The 27,447-nt window shown below is 39.1% G+C and overlaps 2 protein-coding genes across 5 annotated transcripts in view; one reads left to right on the plus strand and one right to left on the minus strand.

Moving 5' to 3' along the window:
* COL4A1 (collagen type IV alpha 1 chain) overlaps nucleotides 1-3,059 on the minus strand; it is a 137,300-nt gene extending 134,241 nt beyond the window's left edge. Inside the window, exon 1 of the mRNA XM_075200007.1 lies at nucleotides 2,792-3,059. Within this exon, the coding sequence (XP_075056108.1) occupies nucleotides 2,792-2,857 (66 nt within the window). The 5' untranslated portion in view covers nucleotides 2,858-3,059. The remainder of the gene's footprint in view (nucleotides 1-2,791) is intronic.
* Nucleotides 2,387-27,447, plus strand: part of COL4A2 (collagen type IV alpha 2 chain) — a 218,390-nt gene continuing 193,329 nt past the window's right edge. Inside the window, exons 1-3 of one of the 4 annotated variants that reach the window (XM_075200005.1) lie at nucleotides 2,387-2,479; nucleotides 5,484-5,588; nucleotides 7,879-7,930. In XM_075200005.1, coding sequence (XP_075056106.1) covers nucleotides 5,518-5,588; nucleotides 7,879-7,930 — 123 coding nt within the window. In that variant the 5' untranslated portion in view covers nucleotides 2,387-2,479; nucleotides 5,484-5,517. Of the gene's footprint in view, nucleotides 2,480-3,104; nucleotides 3,259-5,483; nucleotides 5,589-7,878; nucleotides 7,931-27,447 lie in introns of those variants that run through there. The other 3 variants (XM_075200006.1, XM_075200003.1, XM_075200004.1) reach the window with 3 other exon arrangements.

Below are 27,447 nucleotides of genomic sequence, written 5' to 3' on the forward strand. Positions count from 1 at the left end.
TGTGTCTGTTGAGCATAAAGTATGGTACTGCTGTTCCTGGGAACTGAAGTGGTGAAATATGCGAGGCACTGAGGCAATAGAGGTTAGGTACCTCACCTTTCTTCTACTTGGTTAAGATCAGTTTCATGAGGGAAGAAATACAGAAGTGGAGTTGTTTATTAAAATGTGCTGTGAGCTGAAATTCCCTCTCAGCAAACTCACCATATGGAAATATGACACCCACTTTCTGCCTTTTTGCCATTTTTTTGAGCCAGTGACAGTATTGTCTCACACTAAGAGTAGCGTGCCTGAACTTATGTGGAACCCGCCCCTAAACTAAACTTAAGAAAAAAAATATATTTACAAATTAAAAAAAAAAAAGATTAAAATAATATTTTCTATCCCCAGGCAACTGGTGGCGATAGTTCCGAGCTCCTCTGATTGGATAACCCAGATCAACCAATCATAAGAGCCCTGGAGAAATCAGAGTACATTGATAATGGCTGTGATGGTTGTGAAATTGCTGAACATCACATAGCACATATACAAAACCAAAGTTCAGTAAACTAGCATGGTTTGAGCTAACAAGAGACTATCACATAAGCCACACATTGGCATTAGAAAATGGTCTGTTTGGAACATTCATGTATACGCTATTAATGTTAGACCAGACTTTCAAGAAATAGCCTAGTTTATTAGTTGTACTATGGCAGTAGCAAGTGGCTTGGTTTGCTTACGCAATATAACTTATAAAACTATACATCGCCCTGGGAAAATATGTAACTTTTAACCATATAAGACATATTCACACTTTGTATTTCACTAGTTCTGTCTTCCACGCGGTTTGCAGATAGAGAAATGCGTTGAGCTTACAATGCATCTTTAAGGTATTATAATATTCTAGTATGCTCTGGCTTTTTAGTTGGAGTTGATAGAACACAACCAAAACAAGTTAATGACATTTATCTGGTTAGATCGGCAACCCCCAAAACTTGTACACAGTATTGGGACTGATTGATGAGTTATCTGCAAACACGTCACAGGGAGAAATATCACTAGGCATAGCTCTGATGTATATAAAACATGTCCTGTTTAAATCCTGAACAATCTCTTGGTGGAGGATGCAGGTCTGAGTATTTATTATTCTGTATGCTGCTGTTGATGCTGAATATGAAGGCAACAGATACAGTCAGTAATTGCATACCATCCTTCCTTCATACTTCTCTGTGTAGATTAAAAATTATGACTGTTTCTGAATTTTGGAAATATTTAGTACATGGGCAAAAGATTGAGCAAATGTGTTTGAGACAAAAGGAGCGACACAGCATATGACAGGATGGAGAATATGCTCCTCCCACACATAGAGGGATTAGAGCCTCTGTGAGTGCCATTTGTCTTAATTTATCTCACTTCAGCTCTATAGGAAATGTTTTAGAACTTTTCAAATTAGTGAGTAATTTTTTATATTTACACCTTCAAAAGCACAACTTGCTGTCTTATTCTAGAATGTCTGGTCCTAAAAATTGACCTAGAGAAACAGCTATAAAGACTATTTTCCAGTACGGTTTGTATAATATATGGAGGACTGAAGACGTAGTTTACCAGATGTGGTTCGCCTGTACAAATACTAACTAAGCCTTAGATATCTTCAATACATATATCCTGATCCAGTGTTGAGCTCTACAATAAGACATATGTCCCTAGTCAGAAGCAAAAAAAATTGGGGATGAACATGCCTTATAGTGATATACCATACATATAATTAATATACATTCACTGACAATGAAAAGGCAAATGTTTCCATATTATGACTTGATTTAAGAATGATGGTATTGCATATACTCTAACATTGTTATCTAACTCACTGCATTATATTGTATTTTATTACTATCAATTTTAGGCTGACTTTTTATACAGTACAATTAAATATGTATGGAAATCCTCCTGCCGTGATTACCTCGTATTCACATTTATCGACATCCCAGGTCTAATGCAAAGATAATAATTGCAAAGACTACTATAAATGATTGACAATTGTTGACATCATACACATGTTTCGGACATGAATCTTGTATATCATTTACCTGCCTAATTCTATAATTGCATCTATATGTATAGTCTAACTGTAAATGAAACTCCCTAGGGACAGGTGAATGAAGAACAAGGCAAAAGTTAGTGTTATATTGAAATTACACTAAACTCTCTAACATGAGAGATCCCACACAGAGAAATCACTTGTAGACAAATTCTATGGTGACAGAGTAACATCAGACATCCAACGCCTCTCAGCAAAAGTATACCAATCATATTAGGTTGAACTAGAGTACATCTCATTCATTACATCAAATTGAGGATAGACTACAAAGTTGTAGCTGTAGCTCGGCGAGGGATCTGTCCAGCGCTCCGCATTCTGATACACCCTTTATACATGGGATCTATATGTATGGCATCTCCTGTCTGCAAAACGTTAATCAAAACAGTTCCGGACACCACAAGCAATGTAAGTAGATAAGAGCTGCTGTTTGCTGCTTTGTCACAAACATGATTACTGAATGCATTTTCCTACAGTTACTATGAGGAGCTCTGCTATGTAGTTTAATGAGGACTGGCAGTGTGTACAAGGGTATTTTATAAGTCCTATTAGATAATGCATATGTGTTGCTCTTAGCAGGGTGTTGTGATCACTATGGGATAGTTACTAGTGCAAAGGTTATAAGAATAGATGCTATAATTCAGCCCTGTGACCAGTGTGACTGATGTGGCTATGGATACTGTGGTGTGTGTGTGAAATGAGGTTATCATGTGCACTCACCGCAGACTCCGTGCTGGTGAAGAGTCCCTGCAGGAGGAGAAGTACAGCCAGCAACTCCCAGCTCATGGTCCAGCGTCTTGAGATGTCCTGTGCAGTCACATACAGGCTAGGGCTGGTCGGGGGGCACTAGCTCAGCTTGTCTTACACTTCGTATTAATCAGTAAATGCTGGTGTATGACCTGGCACCATCTCCTTAGAAGTTTCCTGTTCTCAAGTAAGAGCTCAACATGAAATGAGCTTTGAAGAAAGATTGCAGAGTTTGTTGGTGCTGACACCCCACCCACTACATCCCCCACCCTCCACAGTGAAGAGTCTCAATGAGACTGAAGCCTTTACCCGTCCTGCTTTCCTGTGTAGCTCACAAGTCCACAGCACAAGGACTGTGCACTTACTGTACACCTCGGAGGGAAAGGTTGTACTGTGCCTCTGCAACAGGTCTGCAGTGACATGATAGCGGCACTCTGCTGGTGAGTGATGTACAAGGAGCTTTCCTTCATTATGTTAACGCTGCTTTTTGCAAAGTTACATTTGTATTGCATGTCCCTTAACTTCACAAACTAGGAATGGGTGTTTTACTTCTGTAATGGGGAAATAGCTATTAGGGGTGTATTATCTCTGTGATAGTTGACTTGAGTCCAACAAATTCATCAACTTTTTACATAATTTTATAGTCTGAGATCCGATATCTGGAGACTTCTCCAATTTTGCTTTGATCGTTTTAACACTGCACAACTATTATGTACTTGAATAAACCCTGCACATGTCAGCTCTCTGATTGCTAGAAGCCAAGTAGGGAAGAGAGATAATGTTCCCACACAGAGGTACTGTAATTGCCTATGCGCAGCTGTTTGATCCCCCACTTCAAACCCTGGGATTACGTAAAAGCCAAAACTGCCGGAACGCCGGAATGAGTCAGTTTACTACAACGCCCTCTGCTGCTTGGTGTCTTGATTACTGTATTTTCTCTGCATGTATAGTGCATTCTGTTCTGCTACACAGATATGTTCTCTGTAATATGTGAAGCAACTGCTACACATATTATAGTGCATATATATTGTATTGTGTGTATGTATCTATGTGTGTGTATATATATATATATATATATATATATATATATATATATATATATATATGCACATACACACACACACACACACATAGTATATTTATATATTTCTGTATATCATTGCTATATATTCCAGTTATCCGTTCTACCTGCCTGAATATATGTCGGAATGGAGCGCTGAGTGCATTACCCATCCATTCCAGCTGCCGGAATGGAGCTGCAAGGACCTTAACCATCCATTCTGGCTGCCGGAATGGGGCTCTGAGCACTTTCCCCATCCATTCTGGGTTCCGGAATGGGTCTGCCAGTACCTTAGCCATCTATTCCAGCTGCCGGAATGGTGCTACAAGGACCTTAACCATCCATTCCGGGTGGCGGAATGGGGCTCTGAGCACCTTACCCATCCATCCGGGTGCCGGAATGGGTCTGCCAGTACCTTAGCCATCTATTCCAGCTGCCGGAATGGAGCTACAAGGACCTTAACCATCCATTCCGGGTGGCGGAATGGGGATCTGAGGACCTTAACCATCCATTATGGCTGCCAGAATGAAGCTCTGAGGACCTTAGCCATCCATTCTGGATGCTGGAATGGGTCTGCCAGTACCATAGCTATCCATTCTGGGTGCCGGAATGGGTCTCAGAGTTCCATAGCTATCCAGACCGGGTGCGTGAATGGGTCTGTGAGTACTACAGCTATTGATTATGGATTCTAGAATGGGGTTCTGAGTACCATACCCATTCATTTTGGCTGCCAGAATGGGTCTGCCAGTACATTACCCATCCATTCCGGCTGCTGGAATGAGTACATTATGCATTCATTCCGGCTGCCGGAATGGGGCTCCGAGTACATTAATTATAATTAATATAAGCAAAACCTTATTTCGACACCTGGAATGGATCACTAAGATACTCAGACATCTATTCCGGCACCCGGAATGGATGGCTAAGGTACTCAGAGCCCCATTCCGTGTGCCGGAATGGATGGTTAGGGTAGTCTGAGCGCCAATCCGGCACTTAGAATAGTTGTCTAAGATACTTAGAGCCCAATTCTGGTAGCCGGAATGGATGACTAAGGTACTCAGGCATCCATTCCAGCATCTGGAATGAATGGTTAAGGTACTCAGACATCCATCCTGGTACCCGGAATGAATGACTATAAATATTGTGACATCCATTCTGGTAGCCAGAAATGATGGCTAAGGTTCTTGGGGCTCCACATATTACATGGAATATATTTATGTAGCAGAATGCACTACACAGGCAGAAGATACACAAGCTTTACTCAAGACACCAACAGCAGAGGGCGCTGGAAGGAGCCAAATCATTCCGGCAATCCGGTTTTCACCCACACCCAATTAGTTTGAAGTTTTTAGAAGTTACATTCAGACAATAAACCCAGAGATTTTGCATGCTTAAAATGGTACATCTTTTGACTATTCTTGATGTCATGTATTACTTAATCTTATATATTTTTAGAGACACTTATATCCAGTATGGATTTAAACCACGGTTTTACATTAATACAGTTCATGTACAAGTGTATTGTCAAAATATATGAAGTTGTAGAAAGAGCTATATTTACAGACACTCAAAGCTATTTTTTTTCTTTTTGGCCGGTTGTCTTAGAAGATTAGTTGCCAGGAAGAGAACAGCTGCCAAAATGGTGCAAATTGAAGGGGGTAAGAGGTGCATTAGGAACTATCCACAATGGAAGCAGCATTTTGTGTCATGGTAAGTAGATGTGTAAGCGTATATAAATCAATTTATTTTGAGGTGTAACTGAATTGTCACATCATTTGGCATGGCACAGGGGTACTAGCCAGCAAAGGAGTCAGAACATTGATTGATTTGTTTAAAATTAAGACACAATATAACCAAATCCAAATATTCTACAGTGCACAATTAAGTGAGTGAGGGTCTGGTGTAATATATGACCCACTCAGGTTGGCATGATCTGAATAGTTCTGGCATGAGTGGGAAGTTAATTAGACAGCACATATAGGACCTCATTTAGAGTCGGACGCAAAGTCCGTGTAAGGAGTGTAGAAGTGGGAGTGTGCCGCAGCTTGGTAGGGTATTATGAGTTGCAAGCAAACCCCAGTCGCGTCCCACTCATAATACCCTATGGAGCTAGGAGCAGTTCCTGCAGCTAGCTAACCGCTTGCGCCACCTAATTCCTGCCGCACAGCTTTAGCCCTGTTTTGACGTGTGTTGCGTCTGCACCTCACTGCGACTAGGATGTATTTACATGGTCACGCCTTCACAATTCCGCGTTCCTCCCATTCTCTCATAGTGAGTCGCAAGCTGTCGCAAGTGTTAATTGCGTCTAAGATGCAGGCGGATTTGGTGCGTTCTGCACATGCTTGGTAGAGATTTTTGGTTAGATGCGCCTAAAACGGACTTTGCGTCCGACTCTAAATGAGGTCCATAAACTTCAACATCTTGTGCAATAATCATTTAAGTAGAAAACCCATAGCCAACAGCTACTGTGGAACTACAAGTTCTAGCATGTGTTGACAGTCGCTGGCAGATAGGCCACACTGAGGGTTTGTAGTTCAGCAACAGCAAGAGACCAAGCCTGGTATGATAAATATGTATAGTGCTTTATAATGGAATAATACTATTTAGTATGTTATAAAGCACATTGTACACATTACCCAGGTAATACAATACTCCTCAAATATTTCCACAGTCCAAAAAATATAGTTTCCTCACACAGTCCAAAAAACATACTGATAGGTTTATTGACTGCTGACAAAATGGACCTAATTGATTGTGTACATTTGTGTGTGTGTGTGTGTGTGTGTGTGTGTGTGTGTGTGTGTGTGTGTGTGTGTGTGTGTTTGTGTGGTAGTGAATTTAGACTGTAAGCTTATTTTAATTTGCAACTCAAGTAGTTATCCTTTGTTATGAAAATTTCTAAATGAAACAACTATAAATACTGTTCCTTTTCCAGTATATTACTTATTCTTCATTTAAATAATAATGAAGTACTTGTTATAGGTGCAAATTTGTTATGTTCATAAGAGGTTTTCCAAGTATGTGTAATACGTTACAAAATGTTGAATAAGTAAGGTATGAAGAAATCGAAACAGAATGGGTTAAATTTTAAGTGCTTGATTTAAACTATATATTGGTTAATGTATTGATGCCAGAAATAGATAGGGAATGGATTTAGAGATTTAGATAAATGCACTAAATAACATGGCCTAATAGCCTTGGGTGACAGACTATGAAGGCAGCAGACAATTTGCACATATTATAAGCAGTGACTGTAAGATATTTTGTGCAAGTCCTCTAGGGGTTCTTGTTGTATGTTGTACCTAGTGCAAGGAGATAGACCCCTCTGGACCACTGCACTTTCTCTATCTCTGGGGGATGGAGCCAATAAAGATCATACTTGCCTACTTTCAGGCAGTACAGTCCTGGAGAGGGGCGTGACTAGAGGGTGGGTGGGGTGGGGTGCGGTCAATCGCGTTATTTTGGTCCCGTTCCCATGGCGAAAATGGTGTTTTGTCATGGGGGACGGGAACAATATGATGCGATTCACCGCAAATCACGTTTTTTTGGCCAGGGAATTGCGGGATGCGGGAGCCTTGCCTTCTCTCTCGGATTCTCCCGGACATTCCGGGAGAGTTGGCAAGTATGATAAAGATAGACTTCACCCTGTAATCATGGGGAGAGGGGACACAAAAATAAGGGCCCATGACATAAAACAGTGAAGGCTAAATAAACAGGTGCTGACCAGCCTGTCCATCAGAGGATGATCCACCACTTCTGAGTACAGCCAAAACACAGAGAAGCCTTACCAGAATTTCTACTTTTTTGCTGCCATATATCACATCTGTTTATACATATTTCATTTCCCAGAATGCCTTTAGATGTAGTTTGCATCAGTTGACCAGCATGTTTCACTTACTAAATAAGGATGATTACTATAAAGGGTTTTATGCTGTTCTCTTTTTTTGGAAATGCAAGGTACTTATCAACTACGTTCTAATCTATTTATTATTATATACAGGATTCTCCTATCCTTTGTGCTGGTAACATGGCTGGCTGGGAGTGTTCATGCTGTGAGTATTTTGCAATCTATACATTATTAAAGAACATATTACTGACACACATTATATATATATATATATATATATATATATATATATACAGAGAGAGAGAGAGAATAAAACATCTACAAGCTTTCTTGCAGCATAGCATACAATTTACTTAATGAGCATACCTATAGAACTGTATTTTTACTCGTCGTTAACGCTTCTGAACTCTGCAGACAATGTTGATATTGACATAAATCAAATCAAAGCTAACACTTGTCGTGTACAGAGGCCCATCCGTTAACAAATTTTGTAGAACTATCAGTATTAGTTGAGAGCCACCATGTTACTTGACTGTAAATTATAAGTGCTCTGCATACAAGGAAACAACTTCTATAGGCAAATTAGGTATAGCCAATATGTGTTTCAGCTACAAGATCTAAGAACTTTGTAAAAATTGTGTCACCAGGAATCACTGTTTATTTTGTTGTGAAATAGTTACTGATTCCAAAGAATATTAGAAGAAAAAAAAAATAGAAATGAGACATTGTAATAAGTTGCTCTTATTTATAAAGAAATATTATTAATGTCTGAAACATAACAGACATGTCCAAAGCCAATTTCAGTACCATCCAAGGTCTGCGCAAGCACTAGGCAAACCTAGGATGTAGCCTAGGGCTCAGGGGGTGATTAATACTGAATGAGTCACATAAGTGAGTGACTGCAGACAAGGAACAGTTGCAGAATAAGAATTAACAAGTTTTTTCCAAATGCCAATGGATAATACATACACATCGCATTCTGATAAAAATCCATATGATATGCCCATATGGCAGGCTAAAACCTCCTCTTGGGTTGATCATGCACATGCCTCTTGTCTATCACCCGCAACTGTATGATTATAGCATATGATCTATTCTCATGCTCCCGCCAATGTTTCCTAGCCACACTATTTTTTATCAATGAGGCCCATGTATGACTTTCCAAAATTGCAAATTTGCCGAACAAATGCACATTTAGACCACTGTGTCCCTACTTTTGTGCAAGTGCTCCTTTTTTTCATGGCATAGTGTGCAGGAGTGTAAAGTTTTCACTTTCCAAATGAAGGAGTTGGGCATAACTTGCTAAGTATGAATTTTGCACAAATTGGACAATTTGGACAGAAAAAAGTTGGTTTTGTATTGTGGGATAGAATTATTTAAATAAACTGGCCTGGGTGGATAAAACACATTTATGAAAGTGGTCCCAGTTTTGCATGTAGGCACACAGTCATTTTCTCCCACACAAATAGACTAGATTTTTGAGCTTACTCAAAGGTTGTGTAAGCCAGACCTTGTTTAATGGTTTTCACAGGACACATTTTGGAGCTTCCAGGTGTACCTTAGTAGAAATGCACTTCAAGCAGTTTAATAATAACCCATACTAACCTACTCTCCAACAACGTTTAGGAGATCTACAAATTTCAGGGAGTTCTCCTAGCCTCCTGGTAGAGTAGCCTCCCCTCCCTCTCATTAATTTCACATGTTCCGGAGTGTCTACCAACCATGTAAATTTATGAACATTCACCTTTTACCAGGGTGTTTTTAAACAAGGGGAAGTGAGCGTACACAATGAAATGTGCATGCAGCACAATTAGGCTATCAAAATTGACCCTAGTCTCTCTCTCTGTCTGTCTGAGTGTGTATGTTAGGGAATTTAGACTTTAAGCTCCAATGGGGCAGGGACTGATGTGAATGAGTCCTCTGTACAGCGCTGCGGAATCAGGGGCGCTATATAAATAAATGGTGATGATGATGATGATTAGGCAAATAAAAAAGCAGTGTGGATCCACATTGTTTGTACTTCATAAATGAACCTTACTGTTACTCATCATGAAAACTAACATATTAAGCGTCATCATCCAATCCAGATTGTTAGTAATTCACATAAAAATCTATCACGCCCATATATAAAGATTACAAAATAAAAAACAAACCAAATGATACAGGATGAGGAACATGAGAACTAGCATTGAGCGTAGAATACAGACCCCATTCTGTTGACCAGCATACAATGCAGACCCCCATAATAGTATGCCACCTACACCCCCATTTTGAAATCAATTCAAGCTCTCATTTTGTGGCAAGTGTACAAAACAGACTAAAATGAAGTTAGATAAAGTAGAAAATAAAGTAAAAGAAAAAAAAAGTAAAGAATAAAGACAACATAGCTTTTCCTACATGTCTACACTGCCCAGATTCTCCCTGAAAGCATTGGAACTCAGCTTAGGGCATTGTTAAGCTATTGTTTCCAGAGATTGGGACAGGAGGGCAGGGTATAACATCATGAAGGAAGGGTGTGGTTTTCTTTATGGGTTGTTTTCAGATAAAAAAGATGTACAGACTTCAGCAACTTTTCTGTCAGTCAGGAGAACTGAATCCTTTGCTGTATACATTATATGTATTATGTCACACCTGAGTTGTATGATAGATCAGGAAAATGCTGCCCTGCTGTTAACAGTAAAAACATGAATATCCAAGAAGAAATATTTAACTCTCATTTCCAATTATGTCTCTCGATACATATTACTGATTAAATGCATTAAACGTTAAAATTACAGCCATGTTTATAAAGCTGAATACAAGTATTTTTTAATGATTTCAGACAGGTGGCAGATTCAAGAGACTCAAATAGGATGTTCCAAAAATGTAGGCAAAGATAACTGTATGAGTAGAATCCAGGGATATATTGCCTAGACCTAATTAGAATTTGTTTCTATACATCGCACCCAGTTTGGAATACATTGTAGATGTCAGGGTGCATATATGCAAGGCTAATGAGAGATTAGGCTCAAGCAATAGACACAAGTATTTATATTTGGATAGTGATCAATGGATTAGGTGATATAACATAGTTACTGTTTTGTCAGTGCTCAAATCAGATTGTTCTGAGTTAACCAATGCCCCACATGAGATAAATTACAGTATATTTTAAGGTCAGAGAGGTTTGAGCTGTATGTACACATAATAGTATCATCTATGTGCAAATATAGAAACAGGTTTACACTGATCATTTATAAATGAGAAATCAGTAATGGTCCCAGAACAGAACCTTGGGGGACCCAAGAAGTAACATCTGGGTAGCTAGAGTTGGAGCCATAGATTGACACAGGATCTTCCAGATCCACACATGGGGCAGCTTGGTGACTCAGTGGTTAGCACTTCTGCCTCACAGTGCCCTGGTCAGGAATCGAACCCATGAGTTTGATTTCCGACCAGGGCCTTATCTGTGTGGAGTTTTTATGTTATCCCTGTGTTTGTGTGGGTTTCCTCCGGATGCATCTGTTTTCCTCCCACACTCCAAAATCATACCCGTCGATTATTTGGCTACAGACAAATTTAACCCTAGTCTGCATGTGTTAGGCAACTTAGACTGTAAGGTCCAATGGGGCAGGGACTGATATGAATGACAAATATTCTCTCTACAGTGCACTTGGTAGTGATAGATAAATAAATGATGATGATATGTTCCAATAGCTGAGCACATATGTGTGCACAGCACAATTTATTAGGGTGTGCACCCACAAATTTTTTTTTTAATGGCTAACATTCATCAATTAATCATCAACCCCTTATCTTCTTTCATTAACCATTCATCATTGATCATTAAGCTGTCATTATTAATTACATCCTTCATCATTAACCTTTCATCATCATCATTATCCATTTACCCCCTTTCATCATTCTGAACTCACTCTTGTCCACCCTCCCCTTCACTCACCCAGGCCCCCGCACTGCTCCAGAGGGGAATTTATCAGGCATCAGTCCCCTTCTGAGTACTTCTGCACCATGTACTACACCCACCTCTACTTGAGCAGGCATGAATTGTGCAGATCCCCTCTCAGCAAGTTTCAATCTGGTCCACTAGAATGCCAGGCTGTGCACACAACATCCGATTAGATATCAATAGTGGTGGTCAGAGTACAGGACCCATTCATAGTTGCCTACTGTCCCGGAATGTCCGGGAGACTCCCGAATTTCTGGAAGACCTCCTGGACTCCAGGGAGAGCAGGGCAACCTCCCGCCTTCTACCCACTTCATTAGTGAAGTGGGTGGGATCGGGGCTTATCGTAGCGATTCACAGGGTCCTGGGGGCGTGGTCACATGGATGGCATCATCGTGGTCCCGCCACCTTCTAAAATAGGCTGAAAATGGTGATGGACAGCTGAGGGGCGGGGCCTAATGACACGACCCACATGGCCACGCTCCCAGGAATCGGCAGCAAGATCTCCCCTCACAGAAGGCAGATCTCAAAAGTTGACAACTTTGGACTTATTACAGAGCTCTCTGCTGTAGCACTCTGTTTAAATGTTCAAAAAGGTTAGAAGGGCATGGAGTGTAACATGAGGGTGTGTCTGAAAACACCCATGTGTGCACACCTACACCTATGTCTGTACACCAAAGTCTGCTTAACAGTGTGAGCCACAGCATTAAAAGACTTTGTAAAATATAGGAATAATTCAACACTTAATTGTCCCATTTTCCATTCCATACAGAATTTATTTGCCATATTTTAATTAACAGGGATGTTTTGTGTAAGTATTCCCAAGAGAAGATTTATTTTTATGGTAAAATTTAATGGAATAAAATCTATTTTCAGTCAATTCACATAAAATGAACTTACATTCCCTGAATTTGGTGGCATGGCTAAATATTTTAAAATAATTGTCCACATACATTTTCCAACTTTTTTATTTTGAAGACATTATTAGTTATATTTGCAAAGAATAAGGGTAAATTTGAAGTTGGAACAATTTGGCAACATAACTTTAGATATATTTCTTTTTTTCACGGTTACGGTATTAAGACTATATAATATTATTTGGCTTTGTCCACGCTGATATAAGGAAGCAGCCACCTCTTATCCTACATACATCCACCCAGGTATGTTATAATTCAAATCAAGCACAATATGGAAAACAGGTACGGCGCTAACCCTCCAATTATAAAGTACTATGGTCACAATACAATATTCATACTCTATTGTCCATAAGTCCCAGAATGAGAGATAATGTTCTCCTTAAATATAGTAAAACTGGAAATGTTGAATCTTGAAACTTCAAAGTACACGCAGAGACACGTTCTTTCTCCCCTCCAAATATCCAGAGGAGTATCCAGGGCCGGATTAAGGGAATGGAGGCCCCTGGGCTAAGGGCGCCTCCATTCCCCCGTGAGGCCCCCAATGTGAGCCCCCCCCCCAAGCGCTTACCTGTCACTGTAGTCCTCCATCCCTGGCGCGCTGTAAGCTCCTTACTGAGGAGATCTCGCGAGAGTGAACTCTCGCGAGATCTCCTCAGTAAGCAGATTACTGAGCGCAGGGGATGGAGGACTACAGTGACAGTGCTCAGCAGCATTGATCGGGCTGGGGGCGCCCCCGCCCCCGGACCGATCAATAATGATGCTGAGGACTTTGAAGGGCCCCCTGGATGCCTGAGGCCCCTGGGCTATAGCCCAGTTAGACCTTGGGTTAATCCGGCCCTGGGAGTATCTCAATTAGAGATGGTCACTGACCCCCGTGTTTTGGTTTTGGATTCGGTTTTGGATCTGGATTACCGTCGTGTTTTGGTTTTGGTTTTGGTTTTGCAAAACCGCCATTGCGTGTTTTGGTTTTGGTTTTGGTTTTGTTTGGTTTTGTTTTGCTATTTTTTTGGAAAATCCATGTTATTGGGCCTAAATTAACCCAATTTAGTGCTCCAACTGTTTTAGAGACAAGTAATCTAATTGTTGAGGTAATAAATCATCCAAAAAAACAGTTTAACTTTTCGTTGGTAGGCCTTCATTTATTCTACACACAAAACAGATTGTCTTCCTCTCCATCTATGCATATTGGCAATGCAGCCATCGTCTTTGAATGTATATTACACCTTACACTTATAGTTAAATATGTAAAGAAATGGAAAAAGCCAGTTTGGATTCTGTCTCTCAAGGCCCCCCTCCACTTGTATAAAATACCAAAAAATTCAGCCATTATAGACTGTACAATCTTAATTGACATGGAGAAAGCCAGTTTGGTTTCTGTCTCTCTAGGCCCCCCTCCACTTGTATAAAATACCAAAAAATTCAGCCATTATAGACTGTACAATATTAATTGACATGGAGAAAGCCAGTTTGGTTTCTGTCTCTCTAGGCCCCCCTCCACTTGTATAAAATACTAATAAATTCAGCCGTTATATACTGTACAATATAAATTGAAATGGACAAAGGCAGTTTGGTATCTGTCTGTATCAGATCCTCTCTTCACTAGGAGTAAAATAGAAAACTATTCAGCCGTTATATAATCTAGAATATAAATAGAAATTAAGAAAGGCAATTTGGTATCTGTCTGCATCATAATCATCAACATCATCATTAGCGCCCTCGTCACCTTCACAAATCTCCCCCTCATCCTCTTCTAATTCCAAAGTGGCATCCTCAATTTGGGTATCACCAGCTACACTCGGGCTATTAAGGCACACATCAGCAGAATGCTCACGATTAGACATCCCACTGTTGGATGGACTCTCCACAGGGATTGTTGTCATTTGTGAATCAGAGCAAATATTCTCCTGTAATGCCTCACTGTTATCTTGCAGCTCGGCTTTGACGCGTAACAGTAGTTGTGCACCAATTGTAGGCTGGGTAACTTTTTGGGATCTGCCACTAATAGCCAAAGGTGAAGGCCTCATTCTCTCTTTGCCACTGCGTGTGTAGAATGGCATGCTTGCAATTTTTTTTTTATCGTCACTTAACTTTTGCTCAGTTACACTTCTTTTTCGCTTCAATACAGTAAAAAAAATTTTGATTTTGGTTTTTTGCACTAATTTGGAAACACTCTGTTGTTTGAGATCGCCTTGGCCAGATGACGTACTGGGAACACTAACATCAGGACTGGTGACAGAACCTGGTTGCTCATTCAGATCATATGTGGACTGCTTTGAATCCATTGTGAGCGCAAACCACTGGGGAGTGCTAAAAATTATTTGGTAGATACTGCTGACAGATATGACTTTTGACAGCCAGAAATATTAATGCACAATTAGGGAGGACACCCCAAAAGCACTGAGGAGTGCTAAAAATTATTTAGTAGATACTGCTGACAGATATGACTTTTGACAGCCAGAAATATTAATGCATAATTAGGGAGGACACCCCAAAAGCACTGACGAGTGCTAAAAATTATTTAGTAGATACTGCTGACAGATATGACTTTTGACAGCCAGAAATATTAATGCACAATTAGGGAGGACACCCCAAAAGCACTGAGGAGTGCTAAAAATTATTTAGTAGATACTGCTGGCAGTTATGACTTTTGACAGCCAGAATTATTAATGCACAATTAGGGAGGACACCCCAAAAGCACTGACGAGTGCTAAAAATTATTTAGTAGATACTGCTGACAGATATGACTTTTGACTGCCAGAAATATTAATGCACAATAAGGGAGGACACCCCAAAAGCACTGAGGAGTGCTAAAAAATTTTTGGTAGATACTGCTGACAGATATGACTTTTGACAGCCAGAAATATTTATGCACAATTAGCGCTGGGGAGTGCCAAATATTATTAAGAAAAAATAATAAACCTCTATCCTCCTCTCTGCACTAGCGATTTTGGTTAGAGCAATTGCAAGAACAATATTGTATTCTCTGTCCCTGCTCTAATCAGCCTATGACTACACCCTGCTCTCTCCCTCTGTCAAATGGCGATGGATTGCTATGGAGGCGTGTATTTATAAGGTTGAAGTATCGCGAGAACCGAGCCCCGAGATCCGACGACGTCACAATGACGTTCGGCCTCGATTTGGATTTGGAACGGGCGGGAGAGTACCGAGCTTCTCAGCTCGGTACTCGGATACCCAAAGTTCGGGTGGGTTCGGTTCTCGGAGAACCGGACCCACCCATCTCTAATCTCAATAGAAGTTTCCTCCAATTTTGTGCACATAAAAGAGATCAAAAAACAGAGTGTGTCACTATAATGTCTATCAAAAAATCAGACAACTCCTTGTACCAGTAGATATCAATGTAGGTGATCTTATGTTTATACAGACACCCCGTGAGTAAAGAACATCCGTTTTGGATATACACTTACATAAATGATTCTCAACCAGTGGTTCATATGGACTTCCGGAACCCGTATAAACGTCCCTTCTATTATGTCACGTTACATTACGTCACGTTACGTTACGTTATTATGTCACGTTAAAAATACATTTTTATTTGGGATAATACACCATTGTTGGCTTCTATACTTCCTCCTTTTTTGGCATTTATGACAAGGTTGCATGTCAAGAGGAGTAACGAGCTAACAAATTGACCCTAGTCTGTCTGTCTCTGTCTCTGTCTCTCGCCATCTCTGTGTGTGTGTGTTAGGGAATTTAGACTGTAAGCCCCAATGGGGCAGGGACTGATGTGAGTTAGTTCTCTGTACAGCGCTGCGGAATTACTGACACTATATAAATAAATGACGATGACGTATTTTCTTTTCCTGAATCTGGGTTTGTGGAAGTTTTCAGCCCTTTATTTAAATTTCTTTGGTATATCGCTGCAGGGAGCCCATATATTGTTTCCGGAATCACAATCTTTTGAGACGATGCTATGCCTGACAAAAATCGCATCTGGACAGTTGGTCGTGCAAAAATCGTTTAAAAAGCGTATAGTGTGTATGCATAAATCATCCGACCAATCGGGCCGTCAGTCGTAGGTAATATAGTTGTAGATAACACATCGGTTGGAAAATTCTGTAGTGTGTACCCAGCCTTACACAATGAGGAAAATAAAAGATTATGCCATAAAAAAAAAGAAGATGTTTTGAACCTGAAAATTTTCTTTCTGTTACTTTGGGGAATATGGCTCTAGGGCTCCTTGGCGAGAGTCTGTGAATGTTTAAGACAAGTATTTATTATTGTTAGCGTGTGTTATATCTATTGTTTCTGAAACTAAAAGTGGTCCACTTTGACTGAACACTCTTTGACACTTAATGACACAGACTATCCCAGAATTACTAGGACAGATGAGTAGAATATATATATATCATAAGTAACATTTGGGCTTTACACCAGGGCAGCAAAGAACTTCTTTAATTAAAGTATTTTGAAATAGTTGGTCAACATTGTTACTGTGGTCTTTCATTCAATAATCAAAAAAGCAGTATTATAGCTGCAAGGGTTACATAAGGTAACCAGCATTCCTCTGGAATCCTAAGGCTCAACAGTGCTAAAGATAAAGAAGAGTAATTGGTAGAGAATGGAACACAATAAAATTTATGTCCATTCATAGATTGTAAAATGATGAGACTTAAATGCTGTTTTTTTTTCTACAGGAAATAAATAACTTTAGTAGACAGGGACAATCTTTAACCTCACAGGTCACTCATCTAACTTCTGTTTTCTATTAGGGGAGCAGGCTGTTGGCTTATATTAAAGAGCGGGAAGAATTTCTGTATGAGTTTCACAGTTCCTATCGTGAGAAAACGGAAATTATTTCTTAATTTCAGATGTCAGTTTCCATGCTCCCCCGTGGGAGAGATTAAGTGCACAGGCAGCGGCTGTTTTGAAATCATTCATCCATATCACTGGCATATACAGAGTGAAGGAGTGTGAAAAGGATAACATGTTCAACTGAAAATAATCATTGGCATTTGCATCTCAGAGTGGAATTTTTATAGAATCCATGTGGCCAAATGCAGCGAGAGGTATGAAAACAGACTAGGGGGTATATTTACTAAACTGCAGGTTTGAAAAAGTGGAGATGTTGCCTCTAGCAACCAATCAGATTCTAGCTAACATTTTGTAGAATGTACTACACAAATGATAACTAGAATCTAAATGGTTGCCATAGGAAACATCTCCACTTTTAAAACCCACAGTTTAGTAAATATATCCTTGGGGCTTCTTTCGAAATCATCCCAACTTTATTTTACAATGACTTGGTCAGTTAACTGACCATTTCAACAATTTGGAAATTAACTGGAGGATTTAGGTTCAAACACTGAAACATGCCTGTGGTGTATATAAGATCTAGAAGGATGTCCCAATATTATATGGTGTAGTCTGCTGGAGAGTTGCGCTCAAGTGTCTATCAAAAATAATTTGACCTGAATTGTCTCCTCTTCCTTTAAAATATTGCTTGTCCAAGGTGCATCCAAAACTAATCCATTCTCCCATCATCTTCTGCTTTGACTACTGCAACCTCCTCCTGTCTGGCATTCCGTTCACCCGTCTAGCCCCTCTTTAATCCATCCTAATACTAATCTTTCTCTCACCGCTCTACATCCTCAACACAATTCCTACACTGGCATCCTATATCCTCTAGAATCTAATTTACATTGCTCACCTTTACCCACAAAGTCATCAACAACACCACCCCCTATGTACTTCTCAAATCTAATTGCAAAATACTCTACCACAAGTCCTCTTAGCTCTGCCTCTGACCAAAGCATCACCTCCACTCTCAAAGCCGCCTCTCACTCCCGCTTACTGTTCTCACTACTTCTAGAACAGGCAGAGGACAGAAACACTAAATGAGTGACCTCAAAGTGTGTTTAATATACAGAGAAAGTACATTATAATAAAAAGAACTAACATATCTCCAACCTCATAGGACAGTAAGTCCCAAGCATTTCAAACAATAACCATGGTAGTTCTTAATGAAAAGCAGGATTACTATGGCAAATTTCCTAATTACCATGACAGTCAGTGGTAATTTATTTCCTTTAGCATGCTCTTCTTTTGTAATTTATGCTTCACTACGTCTGATTTACCACTAATCAAGGTCATACTGGCATCACTGAGATAGAAAGGGAAACACATGACCCAGGGACCCAGGCTGGGGTATGCCTTAATTGAGGCAGCAGATATAGACCTCATTACCACTGGCATTAGTTGCGAGCATTGTACCACCATCTTTAATTCTACTACAATGCATGAAAACAGGACACCATTGTTTCCAATGACCCTTTACCCACTCACTGTCACGCCTGGGGATTTGTCTGTACGAGGACTGGGTTGTGTCTCTGGAGCTGTACTGGTGGCTACGTGAACAAAGCTAGTTGGCTTGATAATGTTCCTTCAAATGAGAGGGAAAGAACAGGTGAAGGTGGTAGTTGCTGAGAGTTCAGGAAGCTGCTGAATATGACTGGCAAGAAGTGAGGAATAGCAATATGGTGATCCGATTAAGCAGAGGAGACCAGGTTGGAACCGGAGTTCTGGACTGGACTGGAACTGGAGTGCTGAAAACCAGAACAGAATGGAATCAGAATGCTGGTACCGGGATGAAACTGGAATGCAGGCTGCACTGTCTGAGCAGGAATAAATGAGAAGACTCCAGACTGCTGGGAACCAGATTGGCGTCTGGAGAATCAACATTGCACTGGCAATAGGTAAGGGCTTCAGGAAGTCCTTTTATACTAATTGTTGTTACCTGATTAGAGACTACATACTCTGATTGGCTGAGATGGACCAGGTGACTAGATTCAAGATGGCAGCGCCCAGAAACTGGTTTTGGAGGGAACCCTGGAGTGGAAACTGCTATCCCCTGATTGGAAGCTGCAGTCAACTGAGCTGAAGCAGTACTTTGATTAGCTGAGGGAGTGCAGGTGACTGAATCCCAGATGGCAGCGCCCATGTACTGGTTTTGAAGGGATCACTGGAATGGAGACATCCTGCAGAGAGATCTGAGACCAGCAGAGCCTGCGGACCGCAGGGAAAGCTTAGAAAGACAGAGAAGGGTTAAGTAACAGGATCTGAGAGCTTGGTGCGTGACATTCACAATGTTACTCATGTTCAGGAGTATTGTGGAAGCATTTGTTTTTCCATAAATGCTTGCTCCATTTACTTCACATTTACCTCATGGAAACCCATTTTGGAGTTCTAGGTAATCTCCTAAAAAAATTGGAAAATTATTTTAAAACATTTAGTTTTTATTACAAAGTAAACGGCATAGGGCATAAAGCCTTAGAATACGGTTTTGGTCACATAAAATGTAGGGAATATTTGTCTAAATTGGTGGTTTCTACACCAATTTTAATGTTAATAACAATAGAGGTTATGCTATTTATGTGCCGTCTCAGTTGCCCCCATGGCTACCAACCAAAAAGACCCTACTATGGTCACAAAATCCAGAAAACTGCACAGGTTCTAACAAATTAATGCATATATAAAGGAACACTAGAAACAGACATTACATTTTAATGTATTTACAAACTTTAACTAAAGGGCCCAATAATCTGCTCCTGTGCATAATACTTATGTTTGTCTGTCCTGTCTGCCCCATTTCCGACTCTCCAGGTAGAACTGTATGCAAGTCAATGACGCTCAAAAGTCTACATATGGACGTATTTGTACACATTTTTGGTTCACATGCGCAGCCAGAAGTGCATACTTACACAAACAAAACTGATGAATGTCCAACTCTAAGGGGTACACTACTAAACTGCGGATTTGAAAAACTGAAGATGTTGCCTATAGCAACCAATCAGATTCTAGCTATCATTTATTTAGTATAATTCTACAGAATGACAGCTAGAATCTGACTGGTTGCTATAGGCAACATCTCCACTTTTTCAAACCCACATTTTAATAAATATACCCCTAGATATCATTGATAAATGAATAGGAAGAACCATTTCTATACTCCTTATCCAAAAATTACTTTATGCAGCAGTGTGACATGATCTTTCTGCTACTTAATATGACACTAATCATAAAAGACTTTGTAATATATAATACATATTATTACATATTATGCAAAACTGAACCAAAAATGCAGGAAAAATATACATATGTTACTACATACGGGACACTGCATTCACTATACTGTGTAGTTTGACTTAAGACATGGTGGCTTTCCAGTCCAACCTTTTGAATTCTTCTGGACTGGCACATTTGGAGAAATGTTAATTTAGTGATTTACATTCAACTACTAGTAGCAGTGGGGAATACCATGATTAGGACCATTTCTAAAAGGCACATTTACATGACAACTGCTATATGTAACATTAAGTGTACAATGAAAACTGATCCATTTTAGTTTCTAAATATTTTGAAAATGTAATGTACAGAGTTTATCAGTAACACATGTGGTATCTGTATACTAAATTACATCTTCTAAAAGATCTTGCTCTTGTTGACACATTTATAGGTATCAAAACCCATGCTGAAAAGCACATAATGAAATTATTATCATACCAGTATAAACCATCTAAATACTACTTACATTACACAAGCAATGGAGAAACTATATAAATACTTGTGTATGGTTTCAATTATTTATACAACCCCATAAAGCACAATAATAGACAAGATTGATCTGTAATTCCCACATGCATAAACACCATACGTGCAAGTAACCAGCATTACAGCCCATGTATGACTATTTATAGTTGCTCATATTTTTTGTTAATTTATGTTTTTAGTTTTGATTTTATGCAACAAATTAAATGTGTATCTTTCAAACAGTTACTGAGATTGATATTATTTAAAAATATCAATAGATGCTGTAGATGATCCCAGAGAATAGTTGTATTTACTATGTTGGGTACTAGATGAACACCGTTGATACTATTATTATCACTTACGTATAATAATATAATTCATTTTCAACAGTGCTGTACAATAAGCTTACAATTTAAAAAAGAAGGATATTTTTGATCCGCTCAAGTGATTGGGATTTTGGCATACCAAATTATTAAACGGTATAGCTTGAGAGGGTGTTCTCCTAACTAAAAGCTACAATGTGAATTTAATCACCAAGACAGAGTTGGTTATTGAGACACTCCAGTCCAATAAGAATATTAAAAAAAAGAATTATAAGATAATATTTTAAAATATATTTTTTAATCAGGTCTCAGTTGTCTGCGAAATTATTAAGATTGTATTGTATAAAATAAAGATTCTCTGCTGTGGTTCCAAAGCACAAAGGTTTTATTCACATAACAGATTACAGGGCAAAGTATTGCATGCATATGCTTGCACGGTTGGCACTAACAACAAACTTCTACCAGAACGCTCTGGTTTCCAAAGCCAGAGGTAAACAATTTATACACTGTACAGTCATAAAAAGCTGTGACATCACAAAGATAGACAGTTACAGTATTATGGTCCACATTCATAGGTCGATGGGTCATGACCTCCCAAGAACTCAATGCCCCATTGGCTGATTCCTCTGGTCATTGTTCCTTGAGGCCAGGGTCATCTTTTCATGTGTTGCCAGATGTCCTTTCCTCAGGCTCCTGCCCCTGGACCTGTATAAACTGATTCATTTATGACATCTCTGGAGTTGCTAATCATTATATGAAAAGTAATATTAGTTATAACTAGTATTTACACATCGCGAACACTGAATAAATAATAACGGAACCGTTCTCATGCGACTGTAAACAGATTGAGACCAAACTCAATGTAATTAATATGTTGGATATTAATCAAATCACAACTGATACAGAAATTATTGATTACCACTTTCATCCAATTATTCAACACCAACGGGCTGAACTGGTGAGTGAATGGGCAGCATGTGTAGGCCAAATACAGTAAGGGTGTAATTACACGTAATTACAGCACAGTCAGAAGCTGAAGCAGTCGTAACAACACCTGTCGGGAAGGAATGGGGTGAATGCAGTGGCAAATTTCATCTCCTTTATTCATAATGTTATACATGACTCTAGACTGTGTTAACCAATATATATATATATATATATATATATATATATATATATATATATATATATATATATATATGTATTGTCAGGATGAGAGCATAAATCTGATATAATAAAATAGAATATTAAATGCCAGGGCCCAAATAAAATATTGCACTGATTCCTAAATGAACCTGATTTTCAATAAATGTTTGAGCAAATGTTTTTAAAAAGGAAACAATTAGCCCAGTAGGAGGTAATTAGGTTGAGCAAACCCTTTTGTGAGGAGACCTGCTTAAGATATGCAGATCATGGACATCCATTGTTTTGATCAAGTATTCCACTTCCTAATTTACTTCCTTTCAATAGGTAGTGTAAACAAAAAGAACCACTAAATGTAAATGAGAGAGCCAGATGCGTGGGTGAGAATCTTGGAGACAAAGGCCACATTTGAAAGCCTATAGAGGTATATAGAAATATGGGCTTCAAAGGAAAATGTCTTCATAGTTCATATTTTGGGAACTCTGGGTGACACTGCATACCAAGGAGCAGAAATCACACCAGGGTTGTGAATGACAAGTACTTGCGGTGTCCGGGAACAGTTATAATCACATATTTTTGGAATAGTGACAAATTGTCATAATTCCTTCACCCTTTGCATGTTGCCTGATTTACTACCCAATTCTACTATGTGTCCTAACTTTTCTGTGGAGCGTCACACAGACCCAAATTTATTATTAATAAATCCCCTATGAATTTGTCCATCTTTTGATACCAAACAGGCCTAGATACAGTGTCTTAGTAGAGCTTACCCTCATTTCCTTTACTTCTCTGTGTGGCAGAATGCTTAATTTAGCATATGCGTTGCCCTTATTCATGCTATTGAGGAATTTGTGGTTGATCACTACTTTTATTGATTTTAAGTGGCATATTTTAAAACTGACTTGTTTTGTTTATATAAAATTATAGCCAGGTCAGCACATGGCCTCTTTGAGCCAGACACCCTGCTGAACGGTTCCTAAAATTCTATTCCGGTGTCCGAAAACTTTCCGACTTCAAATTTTATAGTTTAGTAGTTCAACTTGTCAATGGATTCAATTAATATACCATATTTACACTGCAGTTATGATTTAGGCCTTATTCCCCACAATTATGTGATGGGTTAACCCTTATAAATAACTGTAAGTTCTCTATGTCCACAACAGTGAGGTAGACATAGACTATACTTGCCCTCTCTCCTGGAATGTCCAGGAGACTATCGAATTCCAGACAGGTCTCCCGGACTCCCATGAGAGCAGGCCATTCTTCCGCATCCTGATGCTAGTCTCAATGATGCAATTCGCGGTGAATCATCTCATATTGCCCCTACCCTCATTATCATATTGGCCCTACCCCTGCAGCAAAAGGAGTTTGCCGCTCTGCAGGGACAGGACCAAAATTATGTTATTCGCCATGACTATGATTATGTTCAATTACTAAATAGGGCTGACAAGAAGTATTGACCAGACACATTTTGTGATCATGCGGTCCTTAATGTCATATATGTTGTGGGATTTTCTAGAGCAAAATATGGTATTACAAAAGTCCTGTTGTAATTAGTTTAGCTTCTGTCACAACATGGGCGTGGCTTGAAGTAGAGAGTGGATGTGTATAGCTTTTGCTCTCACCAGAAGCTGCTAAAATGTCTCTTCAAAGAATGCAGTGTAACAGGAATAAACACTACTTCATATAGGAAGGGGTCCTAAATCAGTGCTAACTATGGGCAGACACAGAAAAAGGAGTACAGCCAAAAGTACAGCCAACGTGACCGACTATTTTGGCGCACTTGAGCAGCACACACCAAGAAGCAAAGAAGGAGCTATTAGCATTGCAGTTATCCAAATGTAACTGACCCAATCAGCATATGAGTCCCCTGCATTGCACATGGGTGCATATAAAACTATATTGGGATCATATATAGGGACATATGTGATTATATGATATACGCAGGGGCATGAGACAGTATGACAACATGCCACTATGTCATATAGCCCAAGATGTCCCTCTATAGCCTCATATTCATCCATATAGTAGAACATGTGAGACTTTATAGGGGCATATGTGGCTATATGACATGTCGCATTGTTGTCTTACCCATATCTAAATGTAGTCATGTTCTGCACTGTCACAATGGTTCCTTTTAAATTAGGTTGTACATTATGTTAGCTGAGTTTATAATGGCAATGCATTATAACAACATGGTCCTTTTTTATTAGGTTGTACATTATGTTGGGTTATTGTAATCTAATACCATAAATAGGATGGTATAGAAATTATCATCCTTAAATGTCAAAGGTTTAAGAGAAACTTTAAAGAACCACTTTGTGGAAGAGGCAATTGGTTTTACATGATTCCCAATTATTCTAACTTCTTCAGAAAACACAAAAATTATATATTTATTATTATTATTTTATTATTATTATTATTATTATTATTATTATTATTATCTATTATTTATAAGGTGCCACAAAAGGTATGCAGCTCCGTAAATGAAATTTACAGTAGTAAACAATAAATAGACTATCCATAGCACATTACATACAACATGAAAAACAAAATAATACAAATACCAAACATCAACTATATAACAAATTATGGGCAGATAACTTGGTAATGCAGATCAAGTTATTTACAGGACAGTGAGTGCGAGTGATGGTAGTGTCCAATGTGACGTAGGCCTGGCTACTCTTAGCATCTAAAAAAAGGATAGCGACTCATATTTGAACTACTAAAAAACACGGTGGCTCAGTGGTTAGCAATTCTGCCTCACAGCGCTGGGGTCATGAGTTCAATTCCCGACCATGGCCTTATCTGTGTGGAGTTTGTATGTTCTCCCCGTGTTTGCGTGGGTTTCCTCCGGGTGCTCCGGTTTCCTCCCACACTCCACAAACATACTGGTAGGTTAATTGGCTGCTATCAAAATTGACCCTAGTCTGTCTGTGTGTGTGTGTTAGGGAATTTAGACTGTAAGCCCCAATGGGGCAGGGACTGATGTGAGTGAGTTCTCTGTACAGCGCTGCAGAATCAGTGGCGCTATATAAATAAATGGTGATGATGACTGCTAAAAATTTAAAACATCATAAATCACTTAACCTTGGTGGTTTAACAGTTAATATTATTAACTCCACATTTATGAATAGTATTTAATTTAGCTACAATCATATGTGGGAAGCTACCCAAGACCCTGCTCATTTTCAGCTCTCCTTATTCAGCACTGATATGAAACTTTGTGCAAATATTCTCTCCTAAACGGATCTACATATTATGGAGATGTGGTAAGGATCATTAAGTATCAGTGTACATATTCTCCACAAAGGATTTATACTCTTCACTGACAGCCTGACGCTGCCGGCATATATGGCTAATGTGGTCTGACCTGGCGGGGGATCAGGCAAAGCCTTTCCTGCTTCACTGCTTCCATTGACAAGGTAAGATAACGCCATCCTGAGGCGGCATTAATTTGCTGTCAAAGCACTCAGATCGCAGTCCCCATAGAGGTGTATGAAGACTGCAGTAACCAAAAAAAGTTAATTAATTTAAATTAAGTAAACCCCTTGTAAAAATTAAGAGAAGTAATAGCCATTCTCCAGAGAAAATAGCTGTTTTCTCAGGAATTTTCAGCTATTGCAGTTTGATAAATAGACACCTTAGACTTGTTAATATTCTCCTAATCCAGCCTTATCCTTGTTTGGTTTAAGCATGCCATTAATTCCTAATATATAAAGGACCCTAATTACTCATATTTGAATTGTATCTTGTGCCACACTGACACATCATTGGAAAAGTCCAAAACTCTTAACCATATGTGACATTATAGACTTTAAAGTCTTCTGTCACATACAAGCAAATGATTGCTATAAAGGACAATATATTTTATACATTTAACCAACAGTAGAAACCAAGGTCTTTGCACACGTATTCTATTTCTATGTAACTCTGTGGACAATCTAATCATTACTACAAATGTCTTCATTGTCACCCATATCCTCTCTGTATATTCCCTCATAACTTTCCTCTCTTCTCACTGAAATACCTGGTTTGGAAAATCTCAATCAAAATGTATTTAACTAAAGAAAAGTAAATAAGACTGAAATTAATATCATAAGATTAATTTCCTTCCTTATGAAAACACCATCACTCAAGATATTGCCAATTATTTATAATTAAGACATGGATATTATAGGTAAAGACTACAACCTTGAGAAGGTGAAACTTACAATGTAATTATGTTGTATCAATAAAAGTATGTGTTGTAAGGCTTTTCTGATTGTGCTGATCTGCTTTTAGGTGGATACACAGCCAGGGGTTTGTTTCACATTTCAGAGGCTTCCCGCTGACAATCTGATACAAAATACACACAATCATTTTCATCAGTTCATGGTTTTCACAATAGGACTGTTTATTGTTTCATTGAGACTTAGAGCACAGTAGATGTAATTTTTTTAAGCATATAGACAAGGAAAACTGTGACGTGAAGTAAAAATCTGCGTAAAGATAAACACACAGACAATGATGAGATGCGATAACAAAATCAGATTGTCTCCTTCATTAACTAAGATGTACAAGCTCTGCATGAGATCCTTTAACTCATTCAATGTCTGTATCAACTTCCAGCAGTGTATCAGTATTTTTGCTCTGGTATTGTATATTAGATTTAGTCCCCTCCTATTCACCCCTTCTCCACACTAGTTATTCTAAGTTCATACAAGACATATGTAAAGTTTCTCTAGTTGATTTTGCATATAACAAAGGGATTCTCTTTTGCACTCTTCTGCAGGGCCGCCATTAGGGGGGTACGGAAGGTACTGCTGTATCGGGCCCGGGCTCACCAGGGGGCCCGGTACAACAGCGCAAC

The sequence above is a fragment of the Mixophyes fleayi genome, chromosome 2 (genome assembly GCF_038048845.1).
Source record: "Mixophyes fleayi isolate aMixFle1 chromosome 2, aMixFle1.hap1, whole genome shotgun sequence".
Lineage (NCBI taxonomy): Eukaryota > Metazoa > Chordata > Amphibia > Anura > Limnodynastidae > Mixophyes > Mixophyes fleayi.